General features: G+C 41.8%; 1 protein-coding gene across 9 annotated transcripts in view; it reads left to right on the top strand.

Moving 5' to 3' along the window:
* GOLGA4 (golgin A4) overlaps positions 1-17705 on the top strand; it is a 107871-nt gene extending 90166 nt beyond the window's left edge. For 2 of the 9 annotated variants that reach the window (XM_043976347.1, XM_043976343.1), the window contains 4 exons: positions 3060-3163; positions 6919-7005; positions 14570-14632; positions 16942-17705. In XM_043976347.1, coding sequence (XP_043832282.1) covers positions 3060-3163; positions 6919-7005; positions 14570-14599 — 221 coding nt within the window. In that variant the 3' untranslated portion in view covers positions 14600-14632; positions 16942-17705. Of the gene's footprint in view, positions 1-3059; positions 3164-5244; positions 6211-6918; positions 7006-14569; positions 14633-16941 lie in introns of those variants that run through there. The other 7 variants (XR_006354099.1, XR_006354098.1, XR_006354096.1 and 4 more) reach the window with 7 other exon arrangements.
* Positions 17706-18820: the final 1115 nt, after the last annotated feature.

Here is an 18820-nt window from a genome sequence, read left to right as displayed (position 1 = left end):
GCACTTAAATGACTCGACTGAGAATTATTCAACCAGGAAATGTCAGAGGTGAAACATGGAGAGAGGTTTTCCTGCCTCTGAGGCTGCTGTGCCACCCCTACCTTGGGCGCAGAAGAGGGCAAAGCTCAGAAGGGACCAATGGGAAGTATGATACTTGGGTTCAAATAATAAGCTTCTTTAAGCCTTAAGATAGAAGCGGCATCACGAGATAAATAAGGAGCCTTAGTGAATTCCAAGATTAGTGTAAGTCCACACTCTTGACTAAGTGGCCAAAAATGCTAACCATGGCTTGATACCAAAGAGGACTCATTGCCCCCACCCACTGCCAGCATATCCTCCTTAGGAACTTCTCCATTCATGCTGAGGCTACCACCATCTTCCTGAGCAGCAAGGTTCACAATTTGGTATCATCTTCAACTCTCTAGATCTTCAGACCGTTACCAGATCTTGTCATTTTTATCTAGTGCTTGTTGACTGAGTGATTATATAAGGAACTCTTATTCTGGCATGGATGAAACCTGATGGCTTCCATTTCACTTCTGAGATTCCAAAATTCTATTATTTGAAGCATTGAGTGAATGGTGGGTTTTTGTTGTTGTTGTTGTTGTTGTTTTTTCAGGGCAGTGAGGTTGAGTGACTCGCCCAGGGTTACACAGCTAGTAAGTGTCAAGTGTCAAGGCCAGATTTTGAACTCAGGTCCTCCTGAATCCAGGACCAGTGCTTTATCCACCGCACCACCTAGCTGCCCCCACTGAGTGAACTTTTTGCCAATAAGCATTTGAAAATAAGAAAAGGCTTTGTGATTTCAGGAGGCACTGTAGAGCCTAACCTTTTCATGGATTTAGTAGGTGTAGGGCCTTGTCTGAGCCCCAGAGTAGTCACATAACAGCTAGTAATTGTGAGAGGCCAGATTTGAGCCAAGGGTTTTCTTATTTCATGCCCAGCATTCTGCTATCATATCATGCTGCCTCTTGACAAAACGTGTTTTTTTTGCGTGATTATAATTTGTACCATGGCTGCTTAAAGCTAAGACCCAGAAGTAAGATAGATTGATGGAACAAACGTTTCTGGCTCATAGTAAGCACATAATAAGTGCTTGCTGACTTGAAACTTTAGCTTTCACATACTATAGTAAAAGAGAGATTTTAAATAGAATGTAGGACAGTGTATTTGGGAAATTATGTAAAAGAGTGGTTAGAAGTGCTTCTTTGGAAAACACGTTTCCTAGAAACAAAATTAGATTGGATACGTTTCCTTAAGGCCCCGGTGGTTTCCACAATATAAGTAGACATTTGTGTTCCCAGATAAAAGTTGGTTTATTATGGATCTGAAATGTCTATTCTTTGTGCATTTCAAATTCAAAATAGAATTTTGATGACAGATAATCTATAAACAGTTTTTCTATCAGCAGTCATTCAGTCTAGCATGCAACATTTCCTTTTTGAATGAAAACGTTTAAAACCAGAATAAACAAGAAAAATTCATTTGCTCTTTGTAGTCAACTTATTCCATCTATCCCATAGTTTTGTGAAATATTTTTGATGACTAGTGCTAATTTGGGGGCTGAAGCCGAGGACTAATCTGGGGACTTATGACTGTTTGGCTATCTGACTTAGTTTAATTTAATATGGGCCATTTATAAAGTTCCACCACACTGCTTCCAAATTGATAAGCTACAGATTAAGAAGCCTCTTAACTAAATAATCAAAGCAGAGTTTATTTATGAGATACTATTTCAAATTAGGAATACAGGGAAATAAAGTACAACCTGACTGCTTTCCTGTGGTCTCTTTCCCACCTGCTGTGATTCGAACTTCTTGAATACAATAAGGGCCTTAGCCGCCACCTGCCTCAGGGCACGTTGCACTTTCCCTGGTTTGTGTTAAGGCCTGTAACCTTGTCAGCCCCGGCTCTCCTTTTCCAAGCCTAACTCTCCTCCGTCCTTGTCTGTGCTCCCCTCTAGTCAGCCCCTCCTCAATCTTGTCTCTCTATCTTGTCCGTCCTCGCTCCTCTAGTCAGCCCCTCTCCTTAATCTTGTCTCTCTTATCTAGTCCGTCCTCACTCCTTCTTTTTTCCTGTCTAATTCCCAGGTCTATATATACCTTTTCTTCTCTCCACTCAAATCTCGGGGCTTCCTTTGCCCCCACAGACCAAGCTAATTCGCCAGCCACAGCTGCAGCTGGTGGGGTGTGGGGTGCTCTCAAGCCTCATGCCTCAGCACAGGCCATCCGGGATCCTTCAGATAGCTCCGCTCAGGTCGGAGGGAGCTGGGGGCTTTTTTCCCCCCAGCTGTCTGACCTGGCGTCTTGTATAGCCCATGGGGCTTTTTCTCCTCAGCTGAAGCTGAGGAGGAGGGGGAGAGACCCTGAGGGCCTAAGGCTTTCTAATCTCAGCCTAAAGGAAGGGTCCCCAAATCAAAATAAATTTCCACAGTTTGAAATGAAGTCATTGTGAACTGAAACTGTCTAGCTTCCACATTGTAAAAGAATGATCATCCTAGAATATTGCATGGACAAAGAGTCTTGGTAGAGTAAATAAGGGAGCTCATCCTGCAACTATTTTTGTTTTATTTTTTTGGTAGGCAATGAGGGTTAAGTGACTTGCCCAGGGTCACACAGCTAGTAAGTGTTAAGTGTCTGAGGCCGGATTTGAACTCAGGTCCTCCTGACTCCAGGGCTGGTGCTCTATCCACTGTGACACCCAGCTGCCCTTCATCCTGCAACTATTGAGGGTAGTAATGCGCAGCAGCAGTTGTGAGGAACCCCGGCAGTCCTTCTCTGCATTCTTCTTCTGAATGACATCACAGTGCTTACGTTTCCTCCTCCAAAGTGAGAATCCACATCAGAAAACCTGAGTTTAGTATTGATTGATATAAAGCAAAGTCTTTGCCTAGACTTTCTCCTCTTAATGACAATATCAGGCAAAAATTCTTTCCTTTATTCTCTTGATTGTTTTTAGTCTCTATATTGTCTAAGTAACAAACTGTTTTTGTTCATCTTTTGTACTTGATTTTGTAACTGATTTTGTTCATCTTTTGTACTTGATCTGTTTCTCGACAGGGGCGAATTTGTGCCACGCTGATGTCTCTCTATTCGGAGAGCCAACTGAGTTTGAGTACTTGAGAAAAGTGCTCTTTGAATACATGATGGGTCGTGAAACGAAGGTACGGAAGAAGCCCTGTTTCCGGTGACGCGTCGTGTGCTTTAGTTTAGGAGAGAGTGTTGCCCGTGTGCCCTTACCACACTGTTTCCTTTGGCACTTCCCATACTGTGCTCTTTGTAGGCCATGGATGATTATGTGAGACAGGATCTTACCCTCGGTGTACAAAATGAATCGGCAGATCTTGCTTAGGCTCATTACATCTGTAAATATTAATTTTATGATTGCTATTGGTAATGCTGATTACAAGAAGTTATACTCATGCTAAATTATGCCAGAGATAGTTATGGTTCCAGATCTTCTAAAATACAAACATAATTTTTCCATTTCTATAACACTTTGGTTATTGTAGCAATATTTCAAGTGTTCCAGAATAAAGGATACATGTTTAGGAAGAACTATAATCTTTGACTTTGTTTAGGGGGAATAGTTACCACCAGTGCCCAGGAATTAATGGGCTGGCCCATGCCTTTTGTAGGAAGTGTACCCTTGTTTAGAGCTTCTGCTCGCCTGGAGGCTTCCCCTGAGAGCAGCCTCTTTTACATGCAGAGTCATGTTATAAGAAAGAAGTACATGGAACACGTGTCTGTGGCATGTGGAGAAGTAGTTGAAGGCTTTACAATTGGGTGAGTGTGCTCTTGCTCCCATGCCTGACTGAGTCAGATAGCCTGAAGAGGAGCACAAGTGATGGTTTCTAATGAGACCAGAAAATAAAAGCACTTGGGAAGAAACTCACATTAGTCCTTAACTGGTCAGTGCAGTCAGAATTATAGGGCTCCATGGTGCCCCAAATCCCCCTCTCTTGGCAGCTCTGTGACATAGGACACATAGGAGCTCACCAGGTCAGTGTGAGGTCACAGTGGGAGGCCTGCCCTGCCCAGTGTTCCTGGCTTATGGGGCTCCCTTCTCTTAGTATCCATCCCACAACTGGGGAGTATCAAGCCACTCTTCTGGTCTCTCATCAGATCTCGGCGCCCCCTCCCTCATCTCTCGTTTGTGCCCTGAGGGCAGGCTGTGCTTTTACTCTGGTCCTCTGCCAAATAGTCTGACCTTCACCTGGCTCACTTTGCTGCTGTGCAAAATGATCAGGCCTTGGTCTTCCTCTGAGGGAGGGGCAGCATGAGGATGAACAGAAGAAGGTCGAAGACACTGCCATTGGACATTGGGCGTGTCCTTGTTTTAGCTCCTGCAGAGCTTCTGAAAGCTGTGTGGTTCACCATCTGTCCGAAGCTTTGCTTTCCCTGGGTAAAATTATGTAGCTTCTTTATGAAGTTTTTTCTGGCTACTGCCAGTGAAAGATGATCTATTGTAATTCTACCATGCCCTCAAGTTGGCATTGAAAAAGAGCAGACCACGGCATTCCTCTTCTGGGGCCTGCCGGGCACGGGCAGACTTTTCAGACATTAGCTGAGGATTACAAGTGAGTGTTGTCCCTTTATGATGTCACCATCATCCGCAGCTCTGCCACATTTTGCAGGGTGCACGTCTTCCTTGACCTGTGTTACTTCGTCTGCTGTTGCTATTGCTTGTGACGGCCTTCTTTTTTATGGTAGGGGGTTTAAAAGAGTTGGGTGTCAGCCCCAGAGAGGCGGCTGCCAAAGTGCCTTCCTTCAGTTCTGAACGTCTGAGCTCTTGTCAGCCCTTTGCCCCTTTGCGGTTTAAAAAAAAAAAAAGAAGCATTTCCTGTTCTTAGCTGTCATGTTCACTTCTTTTGGGAAAGGAGGTTAGCAACAGTTTCCACTTTTGTAGCTTCCCACTTCTCCCCTACTTACTGGATGTGGCGTGTGTTGTCAGAATAGCTAATTCAGTCTCCATTTCCAATGTTTTGTGGCAGCGGACCTGGGCATCTCTATTAAGATGCCATCTTCTGTCACACTCAGCAAGAATTCTGACTCCCTAACTCGGCCATCAGCAAAGTCTGTGATTTTAAAAGGGGGTATCATAGCGAATTAACCAGCTGTGCACATAAAAAAAAGTCTGATGAAGTGACTACTGCATTTGTCCCTATTCACGTGATGTCTAATAAATTGTTGAGTAAATTGTCAAATTGTAGAATAGTTAATTGCATTTCATTTATTCAAACAGATTTTTGGATACACATGTGTCCAGTATGTGCCTTCCTAACAGGTTAGCTAGCACTTTAATGTTGCATGTTTATAAGGTATTTGTAATATTTAAGTAGCACAAGTAGATTTTTGTGACCTTGAATGATCTCTGTCAAGTGCATCAAAAACAATTCTCTTTTTAAGCAGCTTTCTTAAGATGGATCTTTAAGGTCTCTTAAGAATTTTGACTTTGTATGACCATGCTAGAAGATGAACTCTGAAATAATTAGGATGAAATATTTCTTTTGGCATGTTTTAGACACCAACATGTTTGAATTTCTATGCTCTCCTCATCAGTAAGGTGAAAGAGTTGAAACAAGACTTTCTCTAAGCTGCTTCTAAAAATCTTTTGAGAGCTGAATTATAATTTTGAGTCTTGTTTTTCAGGCTCTCATGGTAGTCTTGAGGGATATGAGAATTGGGAAAACCAAGATTTGTAGTTTATAATATTAGTTCTTGGTTGTGGGACATTCTTAGTGTAACTGGGCCTTATGTGACTCTATAGTAAGAAAAAAAAGGCATTCAAATGGCAAACTTTTTAATTGGGAAAGAATTATGGCATTGATTTTTGTCACATGTGATCATGACAGACAGTGTATCATTTCAAACACCCCCCCATCCCATACACACACAGATACATAGAGCAAACAAATACCCAGGAAGATGTATTTACTCTGTATGTGCAAAACCACACAGTAGCAGAGGACAAATGCTTGTGAGGTTCTCTCTCCCAACTCCCCATACAATATAAGAATAGACTGTAGCATCCCTGACAGCTGGACATGATTTTATATTTGAGCACTGAATTTGTTATTTTATTTTCATAAGTGGTGTCTTCTTTCCTCTCTGTTTCCCTCAAAAATCCTCAACTTGAGAACCAAATAGGGAAAGTTTCATCCTTTGAGGAGAATTTTCCAGGCGCTTATGGGTGACAGTCTGACTTACGGTATATTTATTCAGATCTGCACAACTTATGATCTTGTTTTGCAAGCTGCCATGTATAATGTTTTGATTCATCTGTCTTCCGCAAAGCAATACATCTTGTGTTTATTTAAAATCTAAGTTGTATTTCCAGTAGGCTGATGTGCTGCATGTCTTGGGGGAAAAACACCCAAACCCTCCTGAGCATGTTCATGTCCACGCAGTAGCCAGTGTTTGTGAGATCTATGATGTGATAGAGTCTCAGTTGGGCTTGGGGAGACCATCCGTTTCTGATTACTTTGAACACATATTTTGTCATTGCATCAGTTCTCAGATAGATTGTTCCAAAGGAAAAGGCCTTACTAATTGACGAGCCATCTATTGCAGTTTTCCAAAGTTCATCTTAACAAGATGAAAAGGGCTAAGAGTATTTGAACTTGGTAGTGCCAGGTAGCTTCTGCTCTTTGGGAAGCACCGTTTTATCACAAGATCAACCAAAAGACTTTCAGGATTGCCGTCTAATTGGAATAATGTATTACTCAGTTTTGTATCTCATTTCCTTGATTGATAATCTTCACATCATACTTCATTTGTCATGGCTTTCTTTGAGATTTCGAAAGAAGAATACTCTTAGCTTGGTTAACAAATTTCTAGCTAGTGCATATCCAGTTGTTGTTGTTGGGCTTCACTTTCCGTGATGACTATCATTAATCCTTTTCAATTTTTCTTTTAGACGATGGCAAAAGTCATCACTACAGTCCTGAAGTTTCCTGCTGATCAGACTCAGAAAATCTTAGAACGAGAAGATGCCCGGCCACTGGTAGGCTTTGCAGATAGACTTCAATAAGTTCTAAATAAGTTACCTTGACCGTAGGCCTTCTTGTTCAAAGGCCTAAAAACTGAGGATTTCACCATGAGGAAGGTGACCCCTATGTCACTGGGTGTTTTAGAAGAGAAAATAGATTTCCTTATAAGGACTAGATACTTATCTTTTCTTATTTCTACTCTGTATATTATGTACAAGGTGACATAGGATAGAGGATGGATGGCATTTTTTTTCTGACATAATTAGTATCTTTTGAGCCCAATCCAATTAGTTAAGGAAGATGTCTTAGAGATTTTGCTTCCTAATTCAGAAGCAAATGATTTGAAGGTTCACTAATTCTTGGTCATAGAATTCAAATATTACTGAGCCTTTGGTACCCCCTACATTGGTGGACAAAGCTTCTTATCATAAAATCAGACGGTTTGAAAACAATTCCTCCTACATTATGCCAAGCAACAGTGACTCTCTTTGTAGCTGCCTGACAAGAAAAACATCAGTATAAACATTCCCTTTGTGCCTGATTAGTGAAGGCAACAGGGAAGGCCTTAGACGCAGTTATAGGCTTGGACATTTGTCTTCTGCTTCTCTGTCACCTCTTTTTTTCTTATCTTTCCCCCCTCAAGGCCGTGTGGTCCAATATGTACTTGAATAGTAATTCCCTCTGTGACATCCCTGACCAAATGAACATTGCTTTTGCTTGGTCTTTTAGAGTATTGTAAAGCTCAGTTTTCAATACATCTACCATTTCTCATTTTGAAAAGTCAGTCAGTAAACACCTATTATGTGTGAAGATTGGGAAGGTCAGACAAAAAATGATCGATTGACCTTTGTTCCTCCCAGCAATCTTCTTGTTTTAGTCTAATAGGCAAAAAAGCCCCAAAGAGAGCCCAGACACATCCTGGAGCCAGCTGTTTTCTCCATTGGCAGTTGATGGCTGGCTTGTGCAGTGTGCAGGCGATAAAGTTTTAATGGGGCTTGCATTATTTACTGGGCAGCAATACATTCTGGAAACTTTCCTTTGTGACCTTGGTAATTGCATGCTTACTTTTGTGCTGTCGTATTGAAGAGCTGTCCGTTTGTGAGAGATTTCTCTGCTCTTCCTTCCTACTTGTCCCCTATGAATACAGTCTTATGCTCTGGAGAAGTTTAATCAGGATATAAAAAGAATTGGTCTTGAATAAGTACTTCTGTAGCTTAACTTATTTCTGGTAATGCATTCCAGAGCTGAGAGAACCATTATCTGCTAATTGTAATTGATTTAGAAAATGTTTAACCCTCAGAAATTCAAACCTTTTTATTTGAAAAAAGGCTTGAGAAGAACACTTCTGTCCTGAAGCTTTCTTGACTCTTGCTGCTTGCTCTCTTAGAGAAAGCTCTTCTTCCCCCTCTGCCTATTTGTCTCCTACCTTCCCTTCAAGGTCCTGCCCCAGTCCTGGCCCCTCCAAGAAGCCCTGGTGTTTTTCGGCATGCCATCTTCAGCCTCCTAGTCCAGAGCCGCACGTCATCAGCTCCTCTTGTGTCTCTGTCCTTCTCTGGTGGGACTCATCATCATCTGTGCTCTCCTCAAGGGCTCCAAGGGAGGCTGGTACAGGCAGTTACCAAGGCCAAACTCCTGTTTTTGCAGAAGAGGTTGAGGACTGGAGCTCTGAACTGAGTCTGGCCTGGTACCTGACTTGTGCTTATGTCCTCCTGGGGAGTGGAAGCTTCTGAGAGGCAGAGATTATTCCTTGGTTGTCTCTTAATGCCAGTGCCTAGCACTTGGCCTGGCACAGAATAGGCATTTAGCAAATTCTTGTCAATTGATGGTCGATGGAGAATAGGACTGTCCTTTTCACACCGTCACGGTTCCTTGCACATAGTGGCCCTTCCTAAATTCGTGCTAAATGGAAACAGGACTGTGCACAGAACGTAAGCCCCAAACAGTGTTAGACAAGGCATCATGCTGGGTGCCGTAGGGTGTACAAGACATGGAAAGGATACAAGGTCTGCCCTCAAGGAACTTGTGATCAAGGTGTGCTTAATCGGTGTTAGAGCAGGGAGGGCAGCATTGGAAATTGTCTGAAAGGAGAGTCAGGGCACACTGGCCACGCAGTTTGGATGGTGGTGCAGTTCAAGGCCAGGAAGGACGGACAGAGCCACGGAGATGGGAAAAAGCACTCGTGTGTACGGATGTTGAGCAGAGGGAGGGAGGATGCCCTTTACATTCGCATGGAGTTAGGAGTGCCTGATATGGGTGAGGTGGGTGAGGCACCGGCCCTGTTAACTCTGCAGGGCACCAGCTGTCAGGATGACCACACACACCCCTGGGCCTCAAGTGCCTCACTTGTTCAGTTGAGGGGATGAGGTGGGTGATAGCTGAGCAGCAGCAAAGCAGAGGGATGGAGGCGGAAAAAGTGAGCATTATGGACCATTGTCCAGGCCTCTTCCATCATCACACTGCCACTAAAATTCCACACTGGTGAAAAACTTAGACTGATTTCAAGTGAAAACGGAATGTGGTGCACAAAGGTATCCTCCCTTCCCCTGTGCCTCTGTTTCCTTTGCTAGGCAGCGTCTTCGGGGGGCCTTGCTTGCTTTTTGTGATGATTGTGTCATCACGGTCATATTTCTGGTCCAGATATGCAGAGGTGTGCTTGGAATTGTTTTACACTGGCCCTCTGGACACACATTTAAGTTTGATTTGAAGTATTAGTGTTTTTTCTCTGTCCCTTTCTTAAGTCTAGACAATCGAAACGTAAATCATGACCTAGTTTGTAGTGTTTGCTGATTATCAAGGTGTAGACGCCAACACTGAAAGTGTGACAGTGGCTCCAGCTCCCCTGTGCCCGTGCACCACCCCCCGGAACAGCACGTTGGATGACTGGCAGCTGGGGTGCTTCGGTGCCGTCTCGGAGATGAGGAGATGAGGTTCTCGGCGGATGAGTATTGTGTCTGTGGTCACACAGCCAGTCGCATGTTTAAGGAGGGATTTGAAGGCAGGTCTTGGAGCACCTACTCTCCTCTGTCATACCTCCACAGTAGACATTTACATGGTGCTTTCACTGCTTTTGAGAGTACAAGCATCCATCTTGCCATCTTAGCACAGGAGGAAACTGAAGCTCTGTGGTGAGTCAGGCCACGTAGCTTGGATTTGTGTTCTCTAAGAGTGGCTCTCCCTGTGGTTGACCAGCAGTGGCGGTCAGGTCTGCTCACCAGTTTGTCCATAACCTACTTTGTAAACCTTTGGTGGATTGGACCTGGACAGCCTTGTGGGCACTGTTCAGATGGACAGCGATTCATCCGTGGGAAGCTTTAACTGAGAAACAAAGCTGTCTAACAGAATTGCTGATGCTTGGGTACTGACAGGCAGCCAGCTGGTGCAGTGCATAGGTGATTCTTGGTCCTGGTGCCAGGAAGACGAGTTCAGATCTGACTTGAGATGCTTCCTAGCTGTGTGACCCTGGCTCAGTCACTTCACCACTCTCTGCCTCAGTTTCGTATCTATAACATGGGCAGCATTAAAGCACTGAGCTCCCTGGGTGGTTGTGAGGGTCTGCTGAGACAGTAATTGTAAAGCGCTTCCTTATTAGCACAGTGCCTGGCACACGGTGCTGACAAGCCGTGTACACAAAGTATGTATGCAGAGAGGAGACGGAAAGGAACTCTCTGATCCCGGGTTTGCCTGGGAGTTCTTGGGCTGGAGACTTTGCCTTTCCCCGAGAGCCCAGGAAAAAACCCAAGCTGCCCTGGGCATGCAGTCCCCAAAGGTACCCTCAGGGCCGAGAGTCCATCTGTGCCCTTCCCAAGATGCCACAGCTTTGGAGTCACCGCAGAGAAGATGTGACCCCCCCGCCCCCCCCATTTTTATGGGGCGCTTACCCAACTTTCCTGCTTTGCTGTTGTTGCCATGTCAGCCTTGAGGGTTGGAGCTCACGTTTTTCCTTGCCATTGGTCAGACCAGATCAGCATGTTTGGGGATGTGCTGGCCCCTAGTGGAGAAAGAACAAGGAATTCAGGAGTGGTTTTGCCTCCTTTGTCACATAAACATTTTCATCTGTCCTGAAAGCTCCTCTCAGACCCTTTCTTTGGCAGATTCCCCAGTGCAAGTCCTGCCTCTGGGCATGGGGCTGGTTCCACTCCTCAGGTACCTGGGGGCCTGGCACCTCCTTGGAGGCGCAGAGAGCATGTTAAAGGAAGTTAACAAAATGGTTTTTTATGAGATATTGTGTTAGGACGTAGAAAATACCAGCTTTCATTTATAGCCCTTTAAGGTTTCCTAATGCTTTTATATATGTTCCAGCATGTAAACTTTACAAGCTCTGTACAGAAGACCCTGGCCAGGAGCCCATCATTGGAGGGAAGAGACACTGCTGACTCTGTGTGTGTGTGTGTGTGTGTGTGTGTGTGTGTGTGTGTGTGTGTGTGTGTGTGTTTGAATCTCATTGCAAGTCCCTTAGCCTTCCCTATGTCGTATCAACTTGAGTTTCCTCTTCTGCAAAATGGGTGTAATGATACTTATAACACCTGTTTTAGTGAATTGTTAGGATAAAAGGAGATAATACTCAGAAGGTGATTTGCAAGCTTTAAATGCTATATAAATGTCTATTTTCATTGTCATCATTACCATCAGTCTCTACATAGTACTGCCTCTCAGTTATGGGATTCCTCTGTACTGTGATTTAACAACCAATAATCTCTTAAGTCCTGGCCAAAGGCGTTGAGCTACTCAGGTTGATTATTCTCTGTGATCCCTTCCAACTTTTGAGATTCTATGAATTTCTGTAAATTGGTCACTAGGTTCTTTGGATTAAGAGATCATTGGTTCTTAATCTTAATCCCATAACCCCTCAACAGCACATTTCAGACTATAACCTCGGTTTCCCAGGGTTTATTCACAAAGAAAAGAATAATCTATAGAAATATCAATGATAAGGCTGATATGGTCTTTGCAAATGCCTGAAAATAAGAAATCTACCCTACAAAAGCTAGAGGTTTCTCACCTACTAAACTGATCTAGTCCCTAAGAATCCTCGGGCTGAATCCTTAGCCCACCATGATTTGTGTGGGTCCTGGAGGCCCCAGACGCTGGACCCAGCTCTGGCCCCACACATGAAGATGGCTCTTGGTTGCCAGAAGAGTTTACTCTCCGAGATATGAGACTGGCATCGACTAAGTTTTAGAAGCCCAGGCCGGCCTCTTTTGGCTAGATAGTGACTGGCATGTTGGATGCTTCACTCACCAGATGAAGGATTAGCAATTCATTCTTAATTCAAGGTCACCAGAAAGAAAAAGGAGCAATATATGGAAGGAGTATTAAGTAGGTAGATGGTTTTTCCCATTGCTTCAGAGCACCCAGGTATACAGAAACAAGTCTAATCCATACAAACTGTCATGATCAGAATTGTTCCTTACACACACCTTATCAGGTAGGTCCCATTTAAAGCTGAGGACACGCAGCTCAGGTCTATGAAGTAATCTTTTCAGTTGGGATCAGAGCCCAGACTGAATCTAGGATTTGTCTGGTTTTTTTGCCCCCATTTCCGTATTCCTTCTGTGTATACAAAATCCTTTGTTAAAATAATAGCTAATAATCACAACGATAAGTAGCATTTATCTAGAACCTTAAAATATGCTCATTTGATACAATCCCACTGGGAGGCAGATGCCATTAGTATCCTCAGAGGTGAAGTGACCTGCCTGGGCTCACCTGGCTACTAAGTGTCTAAGGCTGCATTTGGACTCTGGTTTTCCAGCGTCCAACCCTCTAGCTTCCATAAAACAGCATTTATTGAATTAGACTTTGTTTAATGAAAATCTGACCTCGGTCACTTGTCATTGTCCAGGCTAAATTCACGTCACAGAGATTAGCTTTGGTTTGAAATTTCCTTACTTACCTTGTTGGCTATTTTGTTTGATGTTACACTTCCAAGTAGACTATTGCTTGTGGTACACAAATAACCACCCACTTCATTTTTAACTTTCACACTCTTAAGGCTTCAAAAAGGGACAACTGCTCTTCATCTCCTTTCCCCCTTTTCTCTTCTCATACAGAAGCACCTTCACCTCGTCTTAGTAGAATCTTCTGAATGGTGTTTTCAGGGTGGTTGGATATGCCCTTTTTGGCATTGAAGGGACCAGATGAGCCCATGGACTGCAGATTAGGGAAATGAGCATACTCAATGGCAGTGCTACTGACATGTCCCTTGCGACATCCAAAAAGGTTTGGGAGACATAGTTTCTGGGTAATTCAGTAATTTTATTAATAAGGCCAGCAGGTTATTAATAAAAGGATGGTCATTTGGCCGTCTTTCTTAGACCAAAGACATTCTTGGCAGTGGGATCAGTTTAAACCCTTGCAGTGAAGGGGCGATGTCATCCCGTCATCCTGGCCCCCTTGACTGAGAAACTGTCTCCATACCAGACCACTCCCAGCCTTGGGCTGTCTAGACAGGATTTATCTTTACCCATGCTTCCCTACCTTAGATTAAATTCCTTGTGAGGATGTGTGGGGTCTGAACACAGCGCTGGGGAGAGTCAGTGCAATCTTCTTATCTGTAATATTCTTCTAGAAAACTGAACTTTTTAAAATGAGGAGTTTAGAAGAAGGGGAGAGCCTCCGAATCTCCCTAAGATATTGGTTATTAATCATCATTTCTCACCAAATCTGAGGGCCTCCCATTGAATTTTAATGTAAATAGATTGAAGCTTCTGGAATGAAACTAACTTTTCAGCTCTTGGATTCAGCTTTTATTAACGGTTTTTGTGTAGCTTTTTAAAACAAACCTGAAGGTTTCAAATTACGTGGTACTTAGTTAGGGTGCTTCCCAGGACATAGCGACACATGCATTGCATTTAGACAAGTTTGCTCTCAGACAGCACTGAATTGTGATCTGAGCCTGATCACAATTTCCTTTGACTCTAAGAGTTTAAATCAAGACATTAAAATGAAATTTCAATTGTTAACCGTTTCAGACAAACGTTCATTTTGTTTTATTTGTCTTGTCTCTAAATACAAGACATTTATCCAGTAGTAATGTAAATGTGACTTGGGTGGTATTGAGATTTCAGAATATAGATGTATCTTAATTTATAAAATTGTGGTCTTTAAAAAAAGTTGTGATTAGATTGAGTTTTTGTAATTTTTTATTTTGTAAATCAAGTCATTTTAAATGCACTGCTGGAGCTTCTATTAAAAAACTCTTAGTAAATTTTTTGTATAGCAAACAATCCTCTAATTTGTGCTTTTTAATTCTGGATTTTCTTATGTTGGGTTTACTTAAAATGAGTTACAGTATGTTAGCCACCATCCCTCGAGATGGGCATTTGTTATTACTATTTTAAATCTGTTTTGCAATTTTTGAAGAGAGTCTCAAAAATTAAGTGATGCATGAGCAAATGCATGGGCAAATCATAGGCAATTTTAAATCCTTTATCATTGGCCTTAATTCCTGTGTTGTGGGAGAAAAAGTTAAGTAGAATTTGATTTCACCCTATTAACCTTGTATATACACATCAGCTGTGTTTTATTGCTCATTCTTAAAAAGTCATTCAATAAGCTTTTTTCTTCCCGACTTTGTAGTTTGCTTCAGCTCGCAGTGGTATCTTCTGAATAAGCCGTCAGTCTGTGCTTAGTTAGCATGTGGTGAGTGAAGAATACTCTACACTGTATCTTTTACACAAAATCAAATGGCCTGCATGAAATTAACCCTTCCTGTGATTTTGCTCCTCTCTAATGGAAACCTTTCATCATGAGCTGATCTTAAGAACGACCTCTGAATTGTAGACCTACATTGGCACTGGTTAAATTGAAGTGATTTTATGAAACATTAAGCCTTCAGCCTTCAAGTACTCACTGGATGTTTTAAGTTGCTCTTGTTGGAAACCTTTAGGACCTTACTCCCAATCCTTCCTCCAAAGGTGATGACAACAACAATAACATTCCCAGGGTAATTTTTGAAATGATAATGGGAGAGAAAAATGCAAGCCAAATGGGAAATTAGTATTAAAGTTATAAATACCACACGTGTGAAATTTAACATGATAAAATGTGCCCAAAGTAGTGGAAGGCAATTCCAAATTAGAGGAAAGTTCAGAATATTTGTTGAAAACAATTTTCTTTTTATCTTTAATAACACTAGATGTGCTTCAGGTTTTGCCCAGACACCTCACGGAACCTATTTTAATGTTTAATAACTAGCCCAGGGGGCAACTAGATGGTACAGTGGTTAGAACACCAGTCCTGGAGTCAGGAGGCCCTGAGTTCAAATTCAGTCTCAGACACTTGACACTTAGTAGCTGTGTGACCCTGAGCAAGTTACTTAACCCCAAATGCCCCACAGAAAAACCCAAACAAACTATAAAGTAAAATAATTAGCCTAGTGGACTCTCTTATATTATCTAAAAAATCCTCTTTGTAATTTTGTTCATTCTATTGAAATCCTTGACTGATTCCTCTTCCCTGCTGGAAAAGTTCAGGCTGGACTATGTGAATTTTCAAAAAGTCTGAATTAATGGGGTAATTAGTCAATGAAGTTTAATTATAGCCATACTATTACCTTGATTTGGTGACTTTTCACAATATTTTCATTGTCAAACCTTTTTGATTTAAAGACACCTGTAATTATGTTTGGCCCCTCATCCTGTTTTTAATGATTATCATTCATATTTTTGAGTGGTTCTTTAAAGAATTTTAGTAGTCTGTGAATAGCCCACAAGGTTCTAGTTTTTTTTTTTTTTAAATTAAATCTATTCCTTAAAGGCACTAATTCAGGGCAGTTCACATTTGCAGTTTTCTATCATTTGAATATAGTAATTTGATAATTCACCAATTTTTTTTTTCTTAAGCACCTGTCACATTACAGGCACTTTACTAAGCACTGTGGACAGAAGGGAAAACATGAGACAGTTCCTGCCAGGAAGTTTGGTTCTCCTGGGGTGAGATGTAGTACAAAGTGTATGTAGATCCTAAGGAACATGCAGAGCTCCAGAGGGCTTATATCAGAGCACCCTAAATGTGTCCCTATGCTTTGTCAGAGCAGTTCATACAGAGAAGAAAGATCAGTATAATCTAACAGCAGCATGATCATTGAACTGACTTTACAGTGAATGTACAATTATCATACATGAAAGGCCAGTGATTCTGTGTACTAGAGTTTCCATTTTGCAAACTGATTTAGAAAATCAGCTCATTTCTTTTGTGATTTCACAAACTCATTATTTTCTCTTCTGTTAAATTTTACATCCTGTACAGTGTTGGTGCGGGAGATGGGGACTGGTTGTTGTCTGAAGCTTCCCTTTGATTTCTTTCTTTTTTTTTTTTTTTTAAATGAGGCAATTGGGGTTAAATGACTTGCCCAGGGTCACACAGCTAGTAAGTGTTAAGTGTCTGAGGCCGGATTTGAACTCAGGTACTCCTGACTCCAGGGCTGGTGCTCTATCCACTGCGCCACCTAGCTGCCCCTTTCTTGGTAGTTTTAATCTGGGAAGCCTTGGGAGGGGAATGTCAGCTTTATTTTTCGAGTGTTTCTTTTCACAGGGGTTTAAAAACTAGTCCACTAGTTTCAGATACAACTTAACTTTTCAGACTTGCAGATGCTATAGTGCTGAGTAACATTTAATGGAAAAGGCCATTGTAAAATTTTGGTGGCCTCCTCTTGCTTGGGAAAATAAGGGCTTTTTGCTTGTAATAGGTTCATTATTAAGCTTCTTTTTTGGGGTGATGGCTAGAAGGAAGTAAATATTTTTGATACTTTTTTGTTTAGTTAACAGAGTTTGGTTTCAATTTTGGATCATCCATTTTCTTCAAAAAGAGAACAAATAGTTTTGGAGGGTTACAGTTAGAGTAAGAGAAATTTGTGGGATTTAACTTTGAAATCTTGAAAATATATTGTTCTTTTTTTTGCCCCAAAAGTTAACAGAAAATTTTACTTCTTGCCTTTTATCCTTTTTCAGTCATGGCTACGATTGTCATCTTGAAGAAATTGGGAGGAAGAGTGTTCTTTGATTATGCTGCTTAAAAAACTGCCCATGTCTCTGTTTTTCTTGGAGAAAAGGCCTGACAGATGGCAAGCTGCTTTTCAGGTCCCTAGAGAGAGGCGGTGAGGAGGCAGCGAGATGACACTGGATCTCGAAGACAGCTAGCTAAAGTCACCTGCTGAAGGATGAACTGGCAACACTTGGTTCTTTCCCTTCAGCTGGGTGGCAGCACTTTGGGGGGGGAGAGGGTGAGTACTGGCTGAAAATGAATGAATATGAATCCCAGAGGGTTCATATCCCTTTGTGGTTCTCTCATCCCTCTTTCTCCCTCATTTTAAGATTTGAACTTGATGGTTTGCCTCTTTTATTTATTTTAGGGTGATTTTGGGGTTTTTTGGGGGGGAGTTTCTGTTTTAGTTTAAATGACTTGTGCAATACATTTTGAGGTGGAATTTGATAGATTTTTTTCCTGATGAATTAGCGGAATTTGACATGATCCAGATTTGATTTGTTGCTTTTTTTGCTAAAGACTCGTTCTTTAAGCTTTTGCTTCTCATGAATCCAAACGGCAGTACCTCATTTGTTTACTTCGCTTTTGTACTCATATTTTCCAGGAAAAAAAATCCTGTATATTGTAAATAGTTAATACATAACTGTATCATATGCTGATCTGTGACTGTTGGCAATGTCAATCTAGGATGAACAGAGAAAAAAAATAAAGTTTTATTTACTGTATAAAACCTAGTATTTGTGTGTCCTTAAAATTTTTCTTTTCTGTGATCAAGCATTTGGTTTTATACTTCCTCTCTCTGCCCACCTCCTAAAGAAAGAAAAACAGAATCTACATAACAGATATGAGTAGTCAAGCAAAAGAAATCCTCATGTTGGTTATTTGCAAAAATATTTGTCTCATGCATATTGCCACTCTTGACAGGAGGCATGGAGAACATTCTTCATCATTGGTTTTCTGTGTTCCTATGTTGAAATTCTCTATAAGTAAAGATATGTACCAAACATCATATTCCTTGAAAAAGTTAAATTTGCTTTTTGTACATATCATTTATGGAGACTTTTCTGCCCTCTCCCTTGCCAATATTGACCTTTACCTTATGACAAAGAAAGCCGGTTAAGCAAAAATGACTGATTGAGTGGCTACATCTGCAGTGGATACAACGTTTTGCTTGCAGCGTCCTATCACTCTACCAAGAGGAGGGTGATAGGTTTCCTTGTTTGTTCTTCAGGCTCATTCTTAGTTTTTCAATTACTAAGGGAATTTGGTTTTTAAAAATATATATTTTCATATACATTTTGTATATTCTTTTGGCTCTACTTATTTCACTGTGCATTAATTCATTTCCATCTTCCCATGTTTCTTTGAATTATTCCTATTTTTGTCATCTCCTGTGTTACAATAAGGGCATCTAGGTGGCCTGGAGTTGGGAAAACCTGAAATCAAATTGTACCCCATACACTTAGTAGCTGGACCTTGGGTGGATCCCTTAATTGTGAAAAGGAGCAGGTTGGACTGGATAGGCAAAGGCCCCGTCCAGCCCTAAATCTATGATCCAATGAATGGTGGTCCTTACGTTCCCCTATCAGCCTTTCCCCCATTGCTGGGCCTCCACTTTTGTTTCCAGTTCTTTGTTACTGGAAAAAGGGGTGTCATGAATATTCTTGTCTATAGTGGACCTTTGTTTCTGACTTTGATCTCTTTGGGCCATGTGTCCTATAAGAGGATTCTTGGCTCAAACTCTGAGCAGGGTAGTCCCTTTTGTGGCTGTGCAAATGGAGTATGTGTGCTGGTTTTCACATACTGGGGAGTTGGTTTTTGCCTTTTCGGCCAGGTAGGAGGTGA

This window comes from Dromiciops gliroides, chromosome 1 (assembly GCF_019393635.1).
Source record: "Dromiciops gliroides isolate mDroGli1 chromosome 1, mDroGli1.pri, whole genome shotgun sequence".
Classification (NCBI taxonomy): Eukaryota; Metazoa; Chordata; class Mammalia; order Microbiotheria; family Microbiotheriidae; genus Dromiciops; species Dromiciops gliroides.
The sequence above is the reverse complement of the archived record's forward strand: the minus strand, read 5'-3'. Positions and strand labels throughout refer to the sequence as shown.